Source organism: Zonotrichia albicollis, chromosome 3 (assembly GCF_047830755.1).
Source record: "Zonotrichia albicollis isolate bZonAlb1 chromosome 3, bZonAlb1.hap1, whole genome shotgun sequence".
In the NCBI taxonomy this organism is placed as follows: Eukaryota; Metazoa; Chordata; class Aves; order Passeriformes; family Passerellidae; genus Zonotrichia; species Zonotrichia albicollis.
Genome location: NC_133821.1, coordinates 8146856 through 8171356, shown reverse-complemented (window position 1 = coordinate 8171356; position 24501 = coordinate 8146856). Strand labels below are relative to the sequence as shown.

At 36.5% G+C, this 24501-nt stretch overlaps 1 protein-coding gene across 3 annotated transcripts in view; it reads right to left on the bottom strand.

Annotated features, from left to right (window-relative positions):
* HACE1 (HECT domain and ankyrin repeat containing E3 ubiquitin protein ligase 1) overlaps positions 1–24501 on the bottom strand; it is a 47653-nt gene that overhangs the window by 9084 nt on the left and 14068 nt on the right. For 2 of the 3 annotated variants that reach the window (XM_074536564.1, XM_074536566.1), the window contains 11 exons: positions 23394–23495; positions 21720–21826; positions 17733–17979; positions 12679–13016; positions 11410–11478; positions 10676–10763; positions 9355–9466; positions 9175–9272; positions 8899–8986; positions 8148–8297; positions 2960–3156 (listed from right to left, as the gene is read on the bottom strand). In XM_074536564.1, the coding sequence (XP_074392665.1) occupies positions 2960–3156; positions 8148–8297; positions 8899–8986; positions 9175–9272; positions 9355–9466; positions 10676–10763; positions 11410–11478; positions 12679–13016; positions 17733–17979; positions 21720–21826; positions 23394–23495 (1596 nt within the window). The remainder of the gene's footprint in view (positions 1–2959; positions 3157–8147; positions 8298–8898; positions 8987–9174; positions 9273–9354; positions 9467–10675; positions 10764–11409; positions 11479–12678; positions 13017–17732; positions 17980–21719; positions 21827–23393; positions 23496–24501) is intronic. The other variant, XM_074536565.1, reaches the window with a different exon arrangement.

Sequence of the window (24501 nt, the reverse complement as noted above, 5' to 3'; positions counted from 1 at the left end):
TAAAATGGCCTGGAACAGCCAAGCATCCTGGCTATCAGCACTGGCGTGTGATGAAAGACCTGCAGCACAGAATTTACATAATACATGTCAGTAAACAACCTGGTCAATTTGTTTTGCTTTCTGTGCATTTCGTTTACATTTTTTCCCCTCTGAAGCCTTAGGAATCCATTACAAAACAGAAATACCTACATCATTTCAGATCTACATATGCATTCCTACATAGTACATAAAGTTATGATCCAGGCTTCTTTAAGGAAGAGAGATTTGATTGAACACACATTAGATGGGCATCACAAATATAATGGCAAAGTCTATTTGGGTGAGGGGTTGTTCTGTATTTTACTTTGAGGTAAATAAAGCAGGGATCATGCTTCCTCGATTTCACAATCCCATATACTGTGAGATGAGGATCAATGGCTATGATGATTTTCAGATTCAGAGAGCAGCTCCATTTTAAAGCTGCCTGGAAAAAAAATACTACAATTTTACTGTCAAACAGAATGGCCAGCTCACAGACAGGTTCTGGGAGGACTGAGAAAGCCACAGGATTGTGGAGATCTGCATCATTCTTTAATATAACATAAAGTCAAACCTTGACTACACCTGATTTTATTTTTTTCCTAAAAAGTAGAAAGCTGCAAAATGATACACAGCAAAGAGCAAAGATAAATTCAGGACAAAGTCTGGCTTTTCCCTTTGAAGTCTCTCCATTACCATGAGAAAAGGCATTTGAACCAAGCTATAACTGTATTTCAGCTGGGCTACATGGACAGCAATTGCAAGATATGAATATTTGCATCATCTAATTGTCCCACAACCATTCACCTATTACACAGTTGATATAAAAACAGAAAATTACCCCATTCAAAGAAAATAACACTTTACAAACAGCTCTTACTTGTAGTGCATTTACTCTGTTTCAGTTTTCAATGAGAGAAAGGGACTGCTGGGTGGTTTCTGTGCAGGGAGGGGCAAGGGTGTGTTTTATTCTGGTTTTGGCACAGGGGATTTTTTGTGTATGTGTTTGTTGTTTAGGTTTTTCAAGAGATAAAGATTCATTCATAATTTAATTTTAACATGTAATCTGCAAGTGTGCCTACACAGCAAATTCTTTTAGAAGGTGAATTTTCTTCTTCCAGAGGTATAATAAATACAATGAGTTTTAAACAGTGATCTATTATTCCTTGGGTAAAGGTGGAAAACAAAAAAAAAAAAACAAGCTATCACTTGCAGGAGAAAAAGAGGTTTTTGTTTATAAAGTAGACACATTCCTATTTAAACTGATAGAACAGCTAAGCCAAAACATACTGCAAAACAATGTTACATTACACAAACTGGAAAAAAATCCCCCTAAACCCCTAAAGTACACATCTCCAATTTTCAACAACTTGATTACTGTCAGCAACTTCATCAGTGAACAAAACAGTGCCATCTTACAGATATCTTTTGACTTCACATTTTCCAAGTTCAAATTCAAAAAATGCATTAATATTAACAGTTCCAAAACTACCACTAGAGCACCTCTTTCTTACCACCTTTCAAATTAAAGCTACACCAACTCTAGTCCCCTCCTGCCATGCTGACAAAGGCTTGATGAGATAGAATGGAAGCATCTCTACAGATTTTCAATCACCCTTTTTAGACTGTGCCCCAGCTCTAAAATTAGCGAGAAAATAAGGCTGATAATGGGTAGTACCCTCATGTGAGCAAACTTCTAATTTTATGCTAATTGAAAATGGGTTTTAAATAGTTGTTATGAAACTACAATTTATGTTAAATACACCTTTTTTATATACTGAGAAGCTAAGACTGACCAGACACAATAATCAATGTTTTCTCCAACAGATAATAAGGAAATTAAGCATCCACTACCTTCACAATTAGACTTCTTTCACCATCTGTATTCTTTCACAAATGACTGTATTGCAGGAATCAGTGCAGAATCAGGCTAATAAGATGTATTCCTGCTATTGGAATGGGACTCTGCCTTACTGAAAACAAGGATTAAGGCTCCAAGAATCCAGCGCCAATTCCTCCAGCACAGACTGCAATGTCCTTGCAACAAAGGCTGACACCAAGTGGCTGCTCCCAGCGCAGCAGCTGCTGCACCACTCCTGAAGCCAAATGCTTACTGAGCACAGAGAACAGGCTCAGCCAGCCCAACACAAACAGAAATCAGAAATACAGAAATACAGAAAAACACGAATAAAAATCAGGACACAAAGCAGACATCAGGACCAGGAGTCAAGGTTATAAAAAACTACAGGTCAGGTCTGCCCATGACACTCCTGCTGTTACTCAGAAAACTCTTTAGTCAGGAGCTGCAGGATTCAATTAGACTTGTGTTTATCATAATTTCTAGACAATCTTCAAAATCTGGCTGTGTTTTCCTGTATTTCTTTTTTTGAATTAATGCTGCAGAGGAATCAGGGGCTTTTCAACCTGCTACTATTAAAGTAAATTTAAAAAGCAGGTTATTTCCATACACATCAAGTGACTTGCAAATGGCTGAAAAATCTTCCTGCAGACTTTTACTCTGTCCATTAGCTGCATTTTAATTAGAGCAATACTATAGACCAGCCTGGCAGGCAGCACACTTTGCAACATCACCTATCATTTTATGTTTAGCAATTGCTACTGTTCTACTTCCTTGGTATATATACCTAAGACTTAACTTCAGGAATATCTGTAGCTTTCAAAATAAATCCTACATTTAAATTGATCCCATTTTCCTTCCACAGTTCTGTCAGAAGGAAGAACCTCTAATCTGAACTCTTTTAAAAATTTTTACTATTTCTGTAACATGCTAACTTAGAAAAAGAGGAAAGAGTGTTGGCAACTGTAATCTTTTTTGTATTTTCTCCAAAACAGGTATACCATCCATGCTTCCATTTATTCAGAAAGTCAGTCCAATGGCTTGTACTATGCTACCATCTTCTGAATAAACCTGTACACTCACCTTGTTTTCCTGTGTAACAAGTATACTTGCACCCCCTGGCTTCAATGGCACTTCCTCCATTGCTCCAAACACATCAGTCTCAACAGAGAATGTCAGCTCTAAACCCAGATCACTGATATCATTATCTAAAATCCACTGCAAATTCTTTGCATACTCTGGATCAATAGATGCTACATCCTGATAATTTACAGGTATGCCTAGGAAAAAAAAAAAAACAAACAAAGAGACAAAACTGCTCAAATAAATAGGAAAAGGCAAAAAGGATTCTAACTTAATACATGGTAGAAGATTGCCCTCTAGAGAGAAACCAGAATAATGCAGTAATAGCAAAAGGGGAAAAGGGATGCACTGTTGCTAACTACAGCAGAACTGTGCACACTGTATTTTTAAACTACTACAGAATCAAGTTTCCTCTGTATGCTTTTCCTCCTAGTGAAGCAAATGACATACCACTCAGAAAAAACCAATTTGCACCACTTTACTTCACTAATGGATTTCAGTAAAAGCATCTACTCATTCTGAACACAAAATGTTAAATGTTTCCTACAAAAAAGTTTTCTACCTACATTTTAGAAACGCAAATACCATATTTCTCTATAACAGTATCTTTTCCCTCAGAGCATTAGTTGGGGGTGAGGGGGAGACAATCTTCCTGTACCCAGAAAACTATTACTCTTCAGTGTTCTTCTTTTTAATCATACTTGAAATGAGATCTATCATACAGTTTAAAATTATTATTATTATTGTTGTTGTTGTTGTTGTTATTGAAATTTTACATTTCAAACTGAACTTGCAAGTAATTTAGAAGCATTAAAAGGAGAGTTGCTAGAAGTCTGACTTTCATCTAGGTATAGAAAGTGCCTATTTACAAACCCCTTCAAAGGGATGTCACTCAAGCACATTTGAGCAAATGGGCCCAGGACAAAGTGACCCTAGTTTATGCAAGAGAGCTATCGTCTTCACAAGAAAGCAGATCTCGATTATTTTAACTCTGGCATGATAGATACTTCAGTGCTACCAAGACAGATACAGATACAATATCTGGGAATAGGGGCAGGGGGTGAGGGTAGCAGCAGGTTTAGGGAAAAGCAAGTTACTGGGAAGTACTGTCCTTGCTTCACCATCTCCCATGCACTGTGCAGTGTCATAAGGGTACCCATTAGTAGAAGACTTAGCACACTATGGATTGTGGATGCAGTACCCCAGAGAAACACAAAATTCAAAGGTTAGCAGCCAGTGCAAAACATCCAAGTGTAAAAAATGTTACAGTATTTCCCTGGAAGAGCTGAAAAGCACTGCAATGGTGTTTAGACAGCTGTAAGGCATTGGTTTTCAAATAAAATCAGGCAACACACCAGTTTAAGAGAGGGATAACTTACTAATTAAATATCACTGCCACTTCTCTCAAAATAAAAAACCTAACAGCTGTCTAGTAGTTTCCAGAGGACTTTCACTTTTGCTAACTAGCAAGCATATGTGCATTTGACACACGAGACGTAGAAATAATGATGTCTCTGAGGGATATGTGCAAAATGTGGGAAAAGAAGACTGAAAAGTAGGAGTCAGAGGCTCCTTTAGAGAAGAAACTCAACAAATGTTATGATGAGAGTACACTCATAGTCAGCATGTTGTGAGACCAAAGCACTAAGCTCAGTCATTTGGTTGACAGATATTTTACCAATGAAAGCAGGCAGTTATAAAAAATTCCATCAGATTTATGTGAATCCCCTAAAATATTATGTATCTTTCTCTTGTATACCCTTGAGGCCCCTGTAGTTTGAAGAGAAATCTATCTTACCATAATTCTGAGAAGCATGCATGTTCTGTGCAACACAGAACTTCCAAGAGATACAGGTAAGTTCTGAGACAAGCTTATTAATTATTCAAGATTTAAGGCCTCCGCTTCAAAATACACTGAGCCAGAATTTAATTTTCACTTTTGTTTATGCCATTTCAAGGACTACTTTCTATTATAGAGTAGAATGTAAGAGTAGATAGGACATTAAGAATGTACACGCTGTCTTTGTAAGCTGAAGGTAGAAGTTAACAGGAAAGTAACCAGATCTGTAAAGAAATACAAAATAACTGGAAAACAGTTATTTTGAGAATAGAGAAACCATCTGCTCCTCCCCTGTTTAAGCAGAAGTCTGATAGATAAGAAGTGAGAAAAGTAAACCTAAGAGGTCTTACTAATTTCTGACTATTTCTCCCTGTGCTACATCTGGAATAGAGTGCAGCCAAACATGCAGACCTATGGAACACTGCTTGGTTTCACAGCACACACACAAAAAACAATCATGCACACTACATATCTAACACCTTATAACGCACATTAGTTGTATGTTAGCTGAGTCATCACATATGTTAATGATCTTTCTCACCTACCAGATGTTGTTGCAGGAAGATCTCAACTCACCACAGTGGAAAAAGGTAATGCACCCACCTGAGTCTCAAGGAAATGTATGAACACTTGTTCATACAGGTTTCAGCTTCTAATTAAGTCACTTCCACATCATGCCTATTGGCTAAAAAGAGGAGTTCTTCTCTGAAAGAGATTCACAGTGTTCCTCAGACACAGAAGGGCTTAGCACACAGCTGGTGGTTTCAGTGCTATCAACAGATGGATATACTTCCACTACAGAAAACAAAGATCTCAGCGCAAGGTGAAAAACCAAAGGAATAAAAACAGTCTCAAACTGCAAGAGAATTTATACTCCTTTTTTAAGGCCTGACAAGAAGCTGAAGGGAATTTCTATGTCTATAACCAGATAACTTGTATTTGAAATGAACAAGAGCTAGCAAAAATAAAACAAATCTTCTCAGGAGCACCCACTGCTGCACAACTCTAATTCCTTAAACAAGAAAATAGGAATGTGCAAAGTTCATGGAAAAGGCCTTGGAAAGGTTTAAACAAATCACAGTGATTGAGGCAGAAAAAGCAACTACTTTGAGGAGTGGAGGTGTAATTTTTCCAGTTCTTTGTCTCTGATAAGTAATAAGAAGTGATAAAGAATTGTGAGCATTTTGACCTTAAACAAGTTTAATGTGTATAAACCTCTAGAAAGTTCCAGGATGCCTGTAAAACAGAATGTTTTAGACCTTAGACCTTACTAAGATCCAGTTAGACCATATTAACAGAGACTGATGACTGCTGCTGGGTTTGCAATACTTATTCTAGCAAAGTGGAAAAAAAAAAGAAAATAGTAAGTAATAGGTCATCTTGTCAATTCAGAAATCAACAGTCAAGCATATCATCACAAGCCAAAACCAGTAAGGAACCCAAAATCATTAGCAGTCATTTCCAAAAGAGGTGACAAGAACAGCACTTCAACACTTCACTATTCTCAAGGTAACACTGAACAACAGAAAAATAAGATTTTCTTTTTTGTAAATGTATCACAAGGAAATTAGCCTGTGAGTGTTAATCATAGCAATGAAAGCAGCATGGCCAGCAGGTCAAAGGCAATGATTTTGCCCCTCTACTCCACACTCATGAGACCCCATCTGGAGTACTGCAGCCAGCTCTGGGGCCCCAACATAAGGGACAGACCTGTCAGAGCAAGTCCAGATGAGGTTACAATGATGATCAGATGGCCAGAGCACCTCTCCTATGAAGTTGAGAGGAGACAGTTGGACAGACAGTTGGACTTTTTTCAGCCTGAAGAAGAGAAAGCTCCAGGAAGACCTTCAAGCAGCCTTCCAGTACCAGAAGGCAACCTACAAAAGAGCTGGACAGGGACTTTTTACACAGGCAAGCAGTGACAGGACATGGGGGAATGGTTTAAATCTGAAAGACAGTAAGTTTAAATTAGATATTAGGAAGAATTTCTTTACTGTGGGGATGATGAAGGACTGGAACAGGTTGCCCAGAGAAGTTGTGGATGCCCCATTCCTGGGAGTGTTCCAAGACCAAGTTATACAGGGCTTTGAGCAACCTGGTCTAGAGGAAGGTGACCCTGCCCAAGGTATCTAAGATCCCTTCAAACCCAAATCATTCATGATTCTTCTACTCACTCTTGATGTCAGAGGCCAAGGCTTAGATCAGCACCAAACTGTGCCATGCAATGATAGCTCTACTTTAGAATCACTTTCCTGTGTGAAGATCAGTGACCTGGGGAGCCTGAGGAAGCGCTGCCAGCATGGTGCTGCAGACTGGCTGTGCTCCACTGGCTCTTGCCCAGCATAGTCACTGTTCTGCCACAGAAAGCAATACTGAGGGAGAGGAGTAAAATACGCTCCTCTGTGAAGAAGATCTTGATAAGATGACTGAGCCTGCACCTTCAATGAACACTTCTCTGAACACTTTCAGGGAAGATAAACAGCAAACCTGAAGTTAAGAGTTAATCTGCCCTGGACTCAGCAAACATCACAGGAAGACTGCAGGTAGACAACACAATGACAGAAAACCATCAAGCTATCTTATACTTCCAAATATTAGTGACTGAACACCAAGGAAATTCTGCATGCAACAGCAAATAAATTTATGCACTTGAAGGAGTAACAAGAATGCACAAGGAATCACAACATCTTTCAAGAGAAGTTTTTTCATGACAATGCAGAAGAGAGGCATCTTGTTCAGCAGTCAAGAGGCACAAAGGTTCTTAAAGAAGAGCAGAGAAAAGCCCTAGACCACAGTTATCACCAGCTAACAGAGGTTATCCTACTAGAAAAGTTGTATTTCTATAAAAATGTCTGTCTAATCCTCTTGAAAGCTACAGTAAAAACATGTCAATTAACTTCTCTCATTAAGGAGACAGGAAGAATCTGCATTGGTTCTGACAGCCTGTTTTGGGAAATAAGTAGTATTTGTAAGAATAGGTGGACAGAGAGGTTTTCAACAGCAGGGCTTCGCCTTTTTAAAAACCATTGCATAAGTGAAAAACTTCAGACATGATCAAGAATGCCCAATGAATTTTTGCCAGAGTTCACAAACATTCTCAACTTTGTCTATCTGAAGTTAACTAGGGAACAATTATTTTCATTTCTCAAGAATGATACTATGCAGAAGAGTAAATGAATTTCACAACTGTGATGGAAAGAATTGCTGTGACTCTGATGTACATGAAAGACTACCAACATATTAATTTCCAGGGCTTTTTCATTTCTAACACACACAAAAGTAAAAAATAAAGGTTTACTACTCAGCTAACTGTTATGACTAATAAGCAGGATTTTAATAAAACCATACCAAGAATATGTTTGTAGAATGACCTTGTGAAGTAGATGTTCACCAGCTGCCTGTGATTCAGAGCCAGCCCCAGGATCTGGCCTGCAAAACGGAAGTAGTTCAAATGATCTGGATTTACAGAAGAGTTGCTGTTTGGCTGGAATGTTGTTCCTACAAAACAAAAATATTATCATGTTCCATTACTTTTTTTTTTAAGTAAGCTTTTGTTTATCAAATACTCTAAGCATCTGAAAACACTGCAAGAGTTTTTTCTTGGGGTTTTGAAAGTCTGTTTGAGGTTTTTCATTTACACAAAAGGATGTCAGAAAGAAATGTCTTAGAACGTAACAACATCTTATTACAATGGTACTGCTTAGCCACTCTCCAAAGCACTGTTCTAAAATAATTATCATCAACAAAAAGGTAATTCCCAACTGCTACATTTGGTCCTCCATCTTACTGCATTGCTATACACATGTTTTACTCATTGTAATGGGCTTGGCTTCTGTCACCTTGTGAACATGCTCAAAGGAAGGATGAGAATATTCATCTACTTCCTCTCCTATGTCTCCAGCCAGATGCAGGCAGGAGACAGCCCAGTCCTAGCCTCCTTGGAGTAAACTACTCCAAACAGGCAGACCTGAACCTCTCCTTTTAGGTTTCATGAAATAATCTGTGCCTCAACACAGATTTTTTTGATTATAAAAATGCTTTTATAAAAAATGACACTCTAAACTTAGGAAAAAAAGAAAAAAAAAGGGCAGAGACATACCATCAGCTGACTGGGTAAATAAGGCATAATCTGGGTTAACTATTTCACTGGATAAGATATCAAACCATTCACGCACCACACCCTGTCCCTGCATGGCAAGAGAATAAAGCATATTAGTACACAAAACTTTCACTCAATAGTTATGCTGAGTAACACATTTCTTTTTAAGCAATTTTAAAGTAGGCTTTAGCTCAAAACCACACTTTGTGAATGAGAATTAATATTTCCATATGAAAATGCCATAAAAACATAAAAGTTCCATGCACTTTTACCCACCATTCCTTCTTCTCCATGAAATCTCACAGCAATCCCCTGCTTTAATTTTGCACAGTTTGCTTTAGACACAACTTCACAGCTACTCCTAAAAATAGAATCTAAATACAAAATACCAATTAATTTTTTCATTTTCATTCATTATCTTTCAAAGACACACTAATTCCATTGAGAACACAATACCTCTGTGAACCAAAAGTATGTCATTTTCATTGACAGGCCTGTGCACCATGTCTGAATCCGGCTGCCCGGCGTGCAGATGTTCATAGAACCATTCACAGCGATCTTTAAATGGCTACAAAACAAGGTGCAAACCACATTACACACATGCATTCCCCTGAATAATTCCTCTCCCATAAGCAAATGGCTATGCATAGTTCTCAATTAGTTTTTGTGATGTGCAGAGTCACCCCAGCATGCTATACAATATTTTGGGAAGAAGAAAGGACTAGATGTGCACTTGAGTGCTTGCAGAAAGACTGGACCACCACCTATCCAGAAATAGCTATTTAAGTTTTCCACCGAAGAGAAAAATAGCACAAAACTCCTTACAAGTTAGGGAGAGCATGAAGGAATTTAGATAAGAAATAAGTCACTGGCTTCTGTAAAGCTACTGATAATCAACCACAGCTGAGCACAGAAGCACAAGTGATATGAACCAGCCCTACTTGCAGTAAGGTTCACCGGCAATATAAAACAGCCCAGAGGAACCAGAAACCTTACAAAGCAATTCCTGGGTGAGAAGTTTCTAACTTGTTTGACTCAGTGTTTATATTGACATTTTGCAACTCTTTTGAGACAGATATGACACAACTATGGCTTTTCTCATCCCCTGCACTTCACAGCATGTGAGTGAGTTGATCTAACAAGCAGGATATCAGTTCTCAGGGTCTCCTCATTACTCATAGGTAGTGAGTTTCAAAAACATACATTTCAATTAAAGACTGAATAAACAATACGCCTACACCATGTCCCAAAAATGAAACTGCATTAATAAAAGCAATTTATCTTTAAAAATAAAAGCACAGTATGGTTCACATCTTAGGAAATAAAGCTCTTAGAACAGACAACAAGATGACATGGTGTTTCATTAAAGGAGCTACCACTAACTACGACCAAGTCAAGTAATAGTGATGTATTTTGGTTTGTCTCAAAATGTAAGTCATTTAGGGGAAAGTAAAGCCTTTTAAAGTTCAATCTATTAGATGTGCACAAGTAGATTTACAAACAGAAATTTCACTCTTGAACTGAAAGTTGGACTTGTAAGACACATCCAACATTGGTTATCTCAAATGGACTCACCCATGTATTTTACAGAATTATGAATACAGAAATCTGGCTGCCATGTCTGTTTAAGTGATCTTTCCACATTACAGATTCAGAAGCACTAGAAGCCATGTCTTTCATCCTCCCCAAATGGAAATTCTTTAAATATTGTTTTTTTTTAAAAAAACACCCTTTGTATATTCACAGAAGTTGTAACTAAGCACCTCCTGACATTTACCTGAGCTTTTATGATGTGCATAAATCTGGACATTAATTCAGGACACTCCAGAAGAAAATGAAAGTGATCAAAAATTATTTTGGGATTTCTGAAAGAAAAACAGGTTAGAAGCCTGTTAGAGATTTAATAATAATGCTTCACAATGCAAAAAGTCTACATAAAGAAACAATGCAATTAATCATACTGACAAGTTTAACAAGATTCTTCTATTCTATCACTTTTTCCTAACTCTTGTTTCCAAACAACTTATACTACCTCGTCTGTTAAACATGGGAGGATTTGAAGCAGCTCCCCACACAGAAGGAAGGTTATAAACCTGGCAGTCCCAGAGAAATTCTGGAAAGAGCCAACTGTACAAAGACGGTTTAGACTCCTTTAAGTCATCACACATTTGAGGAAAAATGAAAGTTTTCATCTACCTTAAAAGGGAAGGCCTTATTTGGAACAAATATAAGGAAAGAATCCATTCATCAAATTATTCTGTTGCTCTGTGAAAGAGAGTTTGTTCACGAATCTTACAAATAGATCACTTAAATATGCAGAAGAGTTCATTTAAGTCTGAGCTCTGAATCATTAATCTACACTGTTGAGTTCAGCAAGGCCATTAAACTGCATATTGTTCATACATCACAGCAACAAACTAAAAATACAACTCAGCAAGAAGAAAAAAAATGAATTACTGCCAGGGAGGAACAGAGGGGTGGATTACAAGGTCCATATTTGTTGAAGCTTACCGGTTAACAAAACACTTCAGGACATCATCGTGTTTACAAACAAATTCTATAAAACGAGGTGACGTCATACTGTTCAAAAATCATAAGATGTTTTTGGTTAGTGCAATTGAAACTAATTTGAATTACATAAATTGTTGGAGTTTTTTTTAAAATACTACACAAACAGAAACTGATGCTGTTCAACTAGTCATCATGAAACTAAATATTCAGCAGCATGAAGATCTCATAACGAGAAACAGAAATTTCAGAATTCTAGCAGAAAAGGCAAAAATGTCAATAAACAACCATCTTCCAGAACATCCACAGAGAACTATGCCCCAAACAAGTATTACTGGCCAATTTGAAAGTTTTTATTCAACTCAGTTTGGCAGAGAAAGAAAAACCCTTATTGTGATTAGGAATAACCAAGAGTTGACACGTAGTAGGACCCTTGCTTCTAGATTCCTCAGGGAGCTTGTAATATTTGCCTAATCTTCTAGTCATGAAGGCCAAAGTCATAAATATAATCCATAACGATTTTGGACAGACCAGGACCTCAGTTACAAGTGGTCACACTTGTTTCCTTTTTAAAGCAGACCTCAATGATATTAGGCTTACCTAAGCTGAACTGCATGTTCCACACAAAACTACATGTTTGTCAACTTGGGACAGGATTCCAAGTGAGCACTACTTTGAGACTGAACTTTCCTTGTTATATATCATAGTTATATATAGTTATATATCTATATAGTTATATAGATATATATTGTTATATATATATAGTTATATATAGTTATGTATATATATTGTTATATGTCATAGTTACATACAGTCAAGTAAGTCTTGCCTCAGCCATCATTTTCATACACAAAGACAACTCACTTTTTTTTTTCATCTGAGCTTATAGCTCTTCTTGTTGGATAATCACATTAAATTCAGGGTTAATTTCACATTAAGAACAAACAACAAATACAGCTAAACTTCAAAATATCAAAATCCTACTACCTACAAGTATATTACATGATTACAAAGAGCCATTAGACATTCAAAACAAAATGTGTCCCAGTGCAGCTACATTCATAGGCAGCAGCACTACAGAAAACTTGCGGTGCTGTGCCTTTAGAACCATAAAAAAAAAAGCATTCAAATAACTGAACAAGTGAAAGCATTAAACAGCATAGCCTTGACTGGCACTAACACAATGTGGTCAGTATCAACATTCTTCCCAGAAAGTATGTATGATTTTAAAATGGTAATAGTTTGGGTAAGAAAAATGAATAATCTCCTTACCCCTGAGGCATCTGACAGGAGCAGCACATATAGAAGGCTTGAATGACAGCACTTAGCCTGTTTGCTGTCATGGAGATAACATCCTGACAATCAGCACAAGCTTCCTGCTTCCCAGCAACATCGTATGTTTTTAACTCGACAGCATCAGTGGACAGCTCTTTCCTTCCCTCAGCTCCTGCAGTGGCAAAAGAAGGCGCAGAAGTAGCATCTTGGTGATCTGGTCCTTTTTGCTTCAATAAAATAGAAGTAATATTGGCAGAGTCCCTTTTGTTTTTCATCAGCTCTGTGGCTATCAGAACAAGCCATTCATCCAGAGAATGCCAGAGCAGTTCCAGCGGCTGCAATAAACACAGGAAAAAACAGACAAAAAGAAACATGCTGACATCAGATAATATTAATAATGTGATAATCCTCTTAAGGAAAATAAATATCATGCACATTTTAAAGCTTTAAATGATCCTTTAGAGGTCATGTTAGAGATAAGAGGCAAATACTCATACAAAATTCTGCACTTGTTGCCACATAGCACAACGAGAAAATTGCATATAGAAGGAAAATCAAGCAGTAGATGGAAGAAAAAAAAACTCATTTAGAAAGAACTATATCACAAAGTTTGGCTTCACACAGAACACTACTGCCTAACCACTGCAGCCAAGCAGGGAAATAGGAATACACAGGTTGAGTTTCTAGAGTGCCAGTTCTTTAGGAAGAACCTGGTCAAAGGAACTTCCTCTACCAAGAAGATGGAGGAAATCCCAGACAACACCTCACAGATTCAGGTTCACATCTAGTAAGAATGTGCTTTATGCACAATGTGAGCTCATACAGCTCATTTTGATAGCACCTCAGATCTTTTGTACAGGTCACTAACATCTAACTTTACAAAATAGAAACAAGTATCAGCAGAATCCCTGCTGCTGATAAAATATCAAATTATAAGTCTATACATTTTATTTTACTTTAACAAAGACATGCTTTTTTTACTATCACCTGCTAAAACCCAATATAATTGAAATCCAGTACAATTCGCCCATTACTGCAGGCCTGCTACAGAGGAGAAAAAGGGATAAGACCTCACAAGCATTAAAAAATCCACAAGGGCTGTGTTGTCCCTTAATGGTGTCCAAGGGCTTGTTTCACAAGCCCCCAGTGTAGTGACCACAGGGATATGAATCCTACAAGGAGGTAATAGACTCAAACTTCTCAGCATTCCAAAAGTAAGAGTGAACTTCTACATGGATTCCTTTTTCCATATGTTACTGCTGCCTCAAGGTTTTTCATCAGTGAAAAGATGAAAGACTTAGCAAACACTGAGAGTTATGTTCTCATATTCTCAGGCTGCTTTTGAAAATAAAGAGCTGCTCACAGCATCTTTACACTATCTATCTGGAGCACTGTCAGTTGCACCTCATAGCTGGCATGCTCTCAATACACAATAAATTACTTCTCATAAGAGCTCTGAATTAAAAGATTCTGCTGAAATTTACAATTTCAAAACTTACTATGCTTCCATTTTTTCCCAATAGAAGTGTGGGGGGAAGCCAGCCTGATCTCTAACACTGGTAGGCTTTGCTCAATCCTTTGTACATGACTCACTTAATGCTTGTGCTCCAAGTGACCACACATTTCTCTGGATGGTGATCTGAGTATCTGCAGCACAGGCAGCATTTTCTACATAAATATCTGCCATACAGGATCAAGTTATCCTCCTCCCAGGACCCATCTGGCAGACTGTTACCACAAAACATAATGTAAAGAAATTTTCTAATGGAAAATAGATTAATTGAATACACAGAATAGTTAAAATGCAGATGTATTCTCAACCTACAACTCAGGAGAAACTAGGTAGTTATTTACTAGAATACTAAAATCTACTTTTTTCCCCTCAAACTTGTCAATGTTTAGCTTGCCAGACACCATATTCCCCCAATATCTTGAGTTTCGTCTTTTATTTCCGACAGATTTAGCATACCTTTCAGAACTTCTCCACCCAATTTGTTTTACCAAAGCTAGTTCTTCACAGCTTCTTATCATAAACTCATTTAAAAGTCTAGTCAAGCATGGCAGCTTTAACGTTTAATTTTCTTTCTTTCTAGTCCAACTTCAGGATACAAAACACTTCTAAATATTGCCCATCATCTCTATATCCATGACTGTCAGCATTTTATGCTGTCATCCATGACCAGACCTTTTCAGGTGGCATATGGACATATTCAATCAAACCACTAGCAATGTTTTTTTTCAAACTACTAGTCAGCCTTCTTCTGTTAATTCTTACCATGAACCTCACATTAAACAAAGACCTCCACTTAAACTTCAGTTGTCATATTTCACAGTGCAGAAAAGTTTCTCTAGAATTATACAGCTGAGTCTGATGGAGTACCAAGCTTTTACAGCTGCACATCTTACCTCCCAAATGTAAGAATTTACCTATGCAATGCCTTCCTCTTTACCCATCTAGAAAGCAAGACCAGTAACCAAATCCATATTCAAACTGCAACACTGAAGCAAAATCTTTTGGCAGATGTCAGATAGCTTTTTAAGACACAGGGTGCAGGAGATCACTAATCCATGAAGTGACTTTGTCACAGCAGAGAAGTTACCTCAAATCTAGAAAAGAACAGTATCTGAAACAAGGAAAAAACATTAAGCACTTCCCAACCTTGTTCAATTACAGAGAAATTTTGCAGCAAGTTTCCCTAATGTGATCACACTGAACAGCAACTGGAAGAGCAAACCATGGAAAAGTAACAAGTGTAAACCTGGTAAAAATTCCTACTCAAAGTTTCTCACTGGGAAGATCTCATTTGAATTAGCAGCCTGTTTCAAGCTTGGGAGACAAAATGCAATGTTTCTTTTGTACCTTTCAGGATCAGTACAAGAATGTGTTATCAGTGGCTAGTGCTTCCACTTTAAAATATCTGGATATGCTGAATCACATACATGGAATTCCATGAAAGCACAGATAGCCTTATGATTCTCTTTCAATTCTCTTTCAATCCAATTCACTCAGCACTGTATCTAATCTCCCACTATCCAGTCTACTGTAAATTCATGGAAGAACAGACAAAACCAACCACAACTGTAGATAAAGTTAGCAATGCCAGACTTGTGTGCCCATTCCGAAACAACAATAAGTTCTCATCAACACTTTCATATTTCTGAGTTTGAAATTTAAATCAATCTTTAAAATACCATGGACACCTGCAGTGACTCTACTGCAGGGTTGCCTTACTCATAAAACTTCTAAATAAATTACAATAATTGCAATAATAATTCTTAAAACATCCTGAAATTTTTGTTTTGTTAGGTAATGGAACAGTAGTACAGATTTTGCTTATGTATTAAAAACATACACGTTGTTTTCACACAAGTGTGAAAGAATTACTAATATTTTCTGGGACAAGTGTGGCAGTTGTTTAATATAAGTCCACTGCACAAGACTTAAATGCACAGTAATTAAAAAAAAATTCTTTCCTCATACAAAATCGTTTGGGCATGCAGATAAGTGATTTTACTGATATACCACTTCCTTTGCAAATTGCAGTTGAATGTTTTTGTTTATTTCATACTGACTTCTGAAATTAAGTAGAGTCAAAAAGCAGGAAACCCTTTTTTCTTTTTGGGCTTGGTAGCAGAATATCTTACTGGAGATAGTTCTTGTATGAAGTGGTTTAACATCTGCTTGTTATTTAATCTGGTATACTTGGAGCAATTGTCATGAAAACTGTTAGAAAGTGCTGCCTCTAATAAAATAATTCTTTTGATTTGGGTACAGCTTTGTTTTTTCTAAAACAGATACTGTGTTGCTTTTTAAAAACAGAATTCTGGTTAAACCCACATTATTGCCCTATTTTGATGAACAATTCCAAAGGACAATTATTACACTGCACACTCTACAATGCATTACATTTTGTACAGACTCAAAATGTACAGACTCATTACATTTAGTTCAGACTCAAGCACTAGTTTTATATTCACTATATATATCAATTTGTTCTTAAAACTATTGTGCTAGCAGAAGAACAAACATTTGTGCTTGCATGTTTTTTGTTTTTAACAGTCTACTGCTTTTCTTCTTTCCAAGAGAAGAAATTTAAACAAAAACTCAGATACTTCTCTAAAGAAACAGGAATTAAGAGTTTCACCTTCCACAATCTTATCAAAATACTTCTGTCTTAAAACCCCTTAGAAGTAACCTGACGTACATATATCATCAAATAATTGCAGTAATTTCAAAATACTGTTTTCACAACACAGTGGAAGAAATGTAAAAGAAAGAAAAATCCTCAATTACTGGCATCTAAATCTCTTGGTATGAGCTGTGCTATGTAAGAGTATGGAGTAAGATGGGAGAAGAAAAATTACCCTGCAGTTCCTTTTTATTAGGTGCTGTGAAAAATATGGCAGTTGTATATCCAATGAAGACTGAGTGGCACACAGGAAACTGGGGCATCTTTACAAAAAAGATCTTTGACTTTCTACAGAGAAATTCCTTAACAAACAAACATAAAAATACCAAACACCTTCAGGAAGTAAACCTCTAAATGGCAACTACCTAAAGCATGTGTTTGAAAGCAGCTATAAATCAGCAACCTTGCAAGGGCAGTAGTGAGCTGATATGTTTCAAAGCACGTAGTAAGAAAAATCAAGAACAACTTGGGAAAAGATTTCATGATCACAGTGAGAACCACAAACAGATCAAGAATTCAATTGTTTCCATTTGTCTTGTGAAGCTGGATAAAGCTTACTGATCAGTAATCCATCTGTGTATCTCCAACTATCATTTTGAAATTACATTAATATAATCTATTATATTAATATCACTATATTTTGATATTACTATAGTCTTAACAGAAATAAAAACAAAATTTACCAAGGTCACCTGGGTAGCTAAACACCTAATAAACAATCGATTAAATAAGAAATCAACAGAAATCATAACGTGAGATGTGCATCAGTGGCTAAATTAATTAATTAATTCAGTGGGAAAAAAATACAGGAGAAGGAGAGAGGGAAGTTTAACTTAAAAACGGAACATCAACCAAACTTACTTCCTGTTCATGAGATGTCTGATTAATGAATGCATGCTTTGTGACATTCATCTCTTTAACGTCTATCTTCCTAACAACATCATATACTTTTCTGACCTTGAACACCTGACTTCTTGGAGTTTTATTTCCATTGTAGCCCATGTCATTTCCATTACTGGGAGAGGATGGGCCAATGCGAAAGACATGGCAAAATATCCTCACGATCCTTAAGAGACTCTTCATTTGAGCTTCATAATTACTTGACAAGCTGGGGGAAAAAAAATGGAATGTTTAAGTTTCTTTTCCTAGATGAAACAATTTAGTTTAATAAGGAGCAAGCAATGTAATGGTAGGGTCTGATACATATGCTGAAAAAAACCCCTAAGCTTCAAACCCTAGAAAATTTTAACTTTCATTTCCTGCACCAGCCCCAGAAGTCAAATATAAGCATTATGATTTTAGTAACATGTAGAGGTAACTTTAACTAGAAGTAAGAACAGCAAATTCCAGATCTTTCAAAATACTTCCTTTTTTTTTTTTTTTTAATACACTTCTTATGAATCCCTGGGAGGAAATCCAACTTCCTGAGCAACTCAGTGCATTAAGCAATTTGGGATATCCAGATGAAAATGTTTCTCAACCCAGAAAATAAAGCATCCAACAGTAAAAGCATACTGACTGATCAGATAAGCTGCCACAGCCCATCCTCACCAGCTATTATTCTAGATGCCCATAAACTACCTCGACCAGACAAGGGATCAGGATGGTAAGGATGCCACTTTTCTACTCAAAAAAAATGTAATCTAAAAGATACTAAAAAAAACCCCACTACTATGTTATTTATTTATCCAACAAATATACTAAAAGTTTTATGTCTCCTTAATTGAACTGGCAAACACTGAACTCTGTACCAAAACAGTGCAAAATATGAGATATCCATTACTTTATCCACAAGCAGAACATTCTCCACCAAACTCAACTAGGTTTTCTTCCTTAAACCCCAAGTAGTAAGAATTTTTCTGCCTTGAATGCATAACAAACTACAAGAAACTAATCTTTTTTCTATCAAAGCCTACTAACTTATAATAGAAGTCAGCACACACTCAATTCTATCCTTAAAGTACTTGCAACTTAAAAGCATGCTTAGACAGATCAGTAAACAAGAGAAAATTGACATCTTATAGGGTGCTGTAAACATCTCTTGCCATTAACAATCTGTTAATACACAAATCTGAACCAGAGTTAGTTGTAATAGCTAGCATAGCTTTATTATGATCTCATTCACCCAATGTCATCAACAAAATACCAATTAATGACTGAGTTAACTTTTAAAAGAAATGTACTAAGAATTTTACCAAACTCTCATACAAAGTACAACTTTCTTGAGACAATTTATACTTTAACCAGGTAAATTTTCAGTAAATCAATATAAGAAAGGAACAGAGAAAACAAACAGTGCTACAGCAGGAATATAAAGTTTTTAACCAGGTAAAGAAAATCCCCTGACTGGCAGTCTACAATTGTGTAACCAGAAGCTCTCATCACAGCTAAAAGCTAGCATTTGTAAAATCTTTGCTTATATACCAAAAGAATCTATGAATACAAGAAGTTAACTCAAGAAGTTAATTATTGAAAAGAGAAAAAAATAAAAACTTTTAACATTTCAACTGAGGTTTATCATGTTTTAGAAGTGGTATTTTCCTGGTGAAATTTCCTGGTCTCCAGGATAAGGACCCACATATGTAGAAAAAAACCTTGGAGGGCTTTTAATAGTTTACTGAAACTTTTACTGGCATGTTTGTAAACATTCATCTAGGCCCAACCTGCACCAGCAGGACCAAATCATGTCACATGTCAATTATTTTCTTGGATAAAGGGAATACTTGGTGAAGATAATGTTAAGTGAAACAGGGTCTTTGCTTGTACTCAAGGCCAAAGTCTTCAGGCAAAAATTCAGTGGCACTCCTGTATACTTGGTAGAAGCATTACAAGAGACAATTTTAGATAATTTTGAACTAAACAATAGACAAATCCAAAAGCAACTGGTTGTGGGTTAGTACCCAGGAAACAAATAGAGATTATATCAAGTTCAGCCATGCAAGAATATCACTATTGGAGGTTTCCATGTACAAAGTACATTTTACACATTTGTTGGAAGAAGGAGAAAGAGGAAAGAGGCCCAAGCTCAGAGTATTCACCAAGTACTACTTAATCTCCATTGTTTATCTCTCAGTTTATAACAACTGAGAAATATTTCTTGAAGTAATAATTCACTACTTCTGCCAGGAAACCACGCTGGAGAGAAGAGAGACACAGTCTTTGCAAAACTGCATCTGTGAAACTGTCTTGGAATTGTTTTCTTTTGCTATCACATTTCTGTATTACAAAGTAGCAAAGAGAAGGTGGCCAGTAAGGGTCCACAGGATGCTTCAAGTACTGGCATGTCTGGAAATGAATCCTCATGCAGTTCAATGCAACCCTTTGATCCTGGCTCACCCCTACACAGCCACACAGGAGCACAAAGAGGTCCAAACTCAGAGACAGCACAGTCACAGAGCTTCTGTTTCTACAGCCACACGGAGGGAGCACTGCTCAAATCAGAAGAGCAGTAACAGTAACAAATCAAATCTAAACAACAATCAGTTTAATTTACCTCTGAGGACACTGAAACAGAAGCAAATACTACCTTGTATGATGTAATCCAGCTACCACAACTTCCAGTAACATCTCTATACAGAGCAAGTTTGAAACTCTTTCCTGCACTATGGTTTTACACCTTACCACAATTTATTTGTGGGAAATCTACTGGCTCTAAGGAAGTCTGGAAACTAAAAGGAATGTGTTACAAGTTAAGCTGATACTGCAACAGCAGAAATTTTGCAGAAATTTTACAGAAAGTTATCTTTGCAGCAACAAAATTTCATTAATGTCTACACACTTTAATCCCTTTAAACCCCAAAGTTTAAAGAGATTCAGACCTTTACATTAATTCATCAAAGTGAACAGCCATCAGCATAAGATTTATTAATGATGTAATGAATTTCCTACCATCATCCAGGAGTTCTGATCTGCTATCTACAAGCTCCTTTTAAATTTAACATGACTAATGAGGAAGAAAAATAAAGTATCTAGGAGTAAGAATAAGCTATTTATTTTCCATCTCCCTGATGGGCTCCTCAGACCCCAGCCCAAGTTAAAAAAAAGCTTCCCAAGTCATAATCCTCTACAACCTATCCTGACATGTTTCTCTGATTACAGAACACTTTCAAAGCTCTCTTTGCCAAAATGCCATCTAAAACATGTTAATAAGGAACTTCACTCATGCTTTCAGACCCCTGACTCTTTCAGTAGATTTTCTAGTAAAGCATAAAGGTTACACCAAAATCTGTTAGCTGTTGAGAGCAGTAAGGTGTTCCAATAAATTGCAGACAAAGTGATTTGCACAAACTCAAACAGATGCCACAAAAACTAGGAAAGCATACCAAGTAAATATGCTTGCCTGTGTGATGCATCTCTTCAAGCTACTGCTGCTGAGACAGCACACTGGTAGATGGAATTTTTGATCTCATACATATTAGTAGCCATGTAAGGCAACCACAGCCAGCAAACATGAGACAGGTGTCAGAAGTAACAAAACTCTCCTCAAGCATGTAAAAAAGTAAAAATGTGGAAGGGAAGAAAAAGTGAGAAGGGTGAAGACAAAAAAAAAAAAATATTTGATAGTTGTCTAAAAAGCTTCCCTTTCTAGGCTGACATAGCCAAACTAACCAAACAAAAAATACACTTCCCTGCAACTCAAGCCTCTAGATACCAGCAGCTATACAAGGACACCAACTTTTTCTCTTGAAGCCTTTGTGAAGACAGTGATCTAAACAGACATTATCATATAAACCAGATTTGAGATCCATCTGCTCCAGCATGTGCGGAGCACCAGATAGTCTGAACTACTAAAACTATTAAGTGGCACTAACTGTGGGGTAGTTTATCAACCTGTGACCTCACACTTACCTGAGCAATTTATGACCATTTGTTGTAGCAACTTCAGCAAGACTTGTCAAGATTTTCAGATACTGGCTCTCGCTCTGCTGAGACAAGTGTTCCAGAACCTGCCGCAACTGAAGCATTCAAACAAAACAACTGCATTGTGGCAAGGAGCATCAGATCAACAATAATTTATCCATTGCATAGAACACCATCACCCAAGCATTATAATAATGTATATCTGTACTGTACAACCTCTAACCTAGCCTCAGTTAACGTTTCATTATCATTTACAAAGATTACAGATGTGCAAAGGTACACATTCTAGTGTTGATGTATGTACTACAGGGTATTTAATACTACAGAATGTTATAAACACCGAATGCTTAACCCTGTATTATTAATTCATAAGAAGTTATGACATTTAAAATACAAGTCCTGACTTGTAACACATACCCAGTTTCCTTATGTCATCACTTCCAGATAATATGCACTGGTCATTACCCAAGACTAAGCAGAACAGCTCAGACTTGGCCATAGAAAATAATTTTCAATATATGATCACATTTTGGCAATGAAGCAGAACTATATTATGTATTATTAACTAATATATTCTGTATACACTCTCACTAAGATCTTGTTTTTTCACACAGCTCTGCCATTACTCAGACAGATGAAAAATTTTTCTCACTTTTTTCTTCACTTCTACAACAAACAAAAGGTCTTTTTGTTCCATCGTTTTGTTCTTTCTCTTTTAATTTAAATAATCTATAGCATCTCCCCTTGCATCTAACATACACTTTGAGAATTCTCACCTGCATCATTTCATTCTGTAAAACTCAACCCTGTCTCAGAAATTTAAACACTGACTTGGAAATCCTCAGTGTTATAGTGGAAATAATTGAGTTATAGAGAATAAAAAAAATCTAGCAAACTAAATTAAGTAAATTGGCAGCCAACACTTTACTAAATATTATTTTTTTTACAGTCTGTAAGGTTGTTTGCAGTCATTTTAAAACAACTAATGTATTAAAAACCCACAGTAAGCCAGATTTACAAGGGAGAAGAGGCATCCCATGCTTCATTTCCCTTACACAATTAAGAAAAAAAACTTTTTTCCTTGATTTTTCTTTGCTTCAGATTGTACTACTCCACAATAACCAAAGAAGCAAGGTGTAAGAGAACCATTAAAAAAGAAACAGAGCAGTTTCATCTACAGAAATAATAATCAAACGTAATTGTGGCTGCAATCTTTTACACTCTAATTGTACAAGACAACTTCATACAGAGGAGAGTTCATACCACAGACTTTAAAGTTAATTCCAGATGATTCAGCCTCAAGACACATCCTAGAATGGATGTCTGCAGCTAATGACTAAATGAAGGCAAATAGGCCCTGTTACATAAAATAACTGTATATATAGGATGCTCTGGGTACCAGTACCTTTGTATTGAAGCTGCTCTTTAAACTGTCTAGATCGCTTTGCCAAATGTACAAAGTTAGAACACTAAATGAAAACAGATCCTACATTTAATTCCAAATTCTTGTGTTTAAAATTATATGGAGAGTGCCCATTTTCCATGAGGGAAGAAAGATACCTAGTGGTCAGCTACTGTGGTACTGATTGCCACTCATATTCAGCACTAAGCTCTCCTCCACACACTGAGATCCTGGCTCTAACACACAGAATCCCACATTACCATGTTTTCCCGCAGATCCTCATTCTGTGTCATTTGAATTATTGTCTGGAAAAGCCGAGGATGGTACTGTATTAAGACTTCACAAGTCTCTCCATAACCACCCTAAGAAAACATTTTAATTAAAAGAAACATTAGAATTGAGAGTCAGACTGTTACAGGCAATAACATCTATTAAGGATAACAATTTTTTTTAATGCTGGAGAAATCCTATTCTAAAATAATTTGAAATGGAAAAAATGTAGCAAAGTTAGATATCCCAAAACGTTTGGGAGAAGACAGAATCAATTTTTTCCAGTATACTGGCTCACATATATCCACTCCAGTTTTTGTGTTTTTTAAAACATTTTCCTACTTACCAAAATAAAGGTACAGTTGAACAGCACTTCAGTCACCAATCACCAGAGATTAAAAACAAGGGAGGTATTTTAATTCTCTTCCTCCTGCTCATACCTACTTATTTACACCCACCATCTAATTCTTCAGAACAAACATTTTCTAAAGGTTCATAGACTTGTTCAAAATAAACATTTTTTAAAGGTTCAAGACATATCTGACTTGTTACAGGAAGAAACAGGATACACCCATGAAAGGGTTACTTAACTTTAAAATCAATACACAAGTATAATTCCTTAGAATGTGCCTTAGACTGACTTCACATACTTCTGAGAAAAAATGTTTTCTGGAAAGAAAATAACTTGATTTTGTGGTTTATTTGTATCAAATCTTTAACACAGCTGCATTTTTAAGCAGACACCTAACACCTGAATATGCATGAACTTCTACTCTGGGAAGATGACCATACAATGTATTAACTGCTGCAGCTTCAGGGACTCCTCTGTGAATGACAGTTGACATTCTCTCAGTGAAAACCATACACTAAAAATATTAATTTAATTGTGTCTGGTACCAAGAAATTAAGTATTAAAAATAAACCCATCCAGATTCTGTAAAAATTAATGAAAGTCAAATCTTCAAGATCAAGGTAATGTTTGCAAGAAGTGTATGAGTCTGTAATTTCAGTCTTCTAAAAGCACGTGCTTGTTTGAAAAACAAATTTTTAAGCATAGAATAAAACTCACAATGTAAAAAGAAAGAAAAGATATTGTTT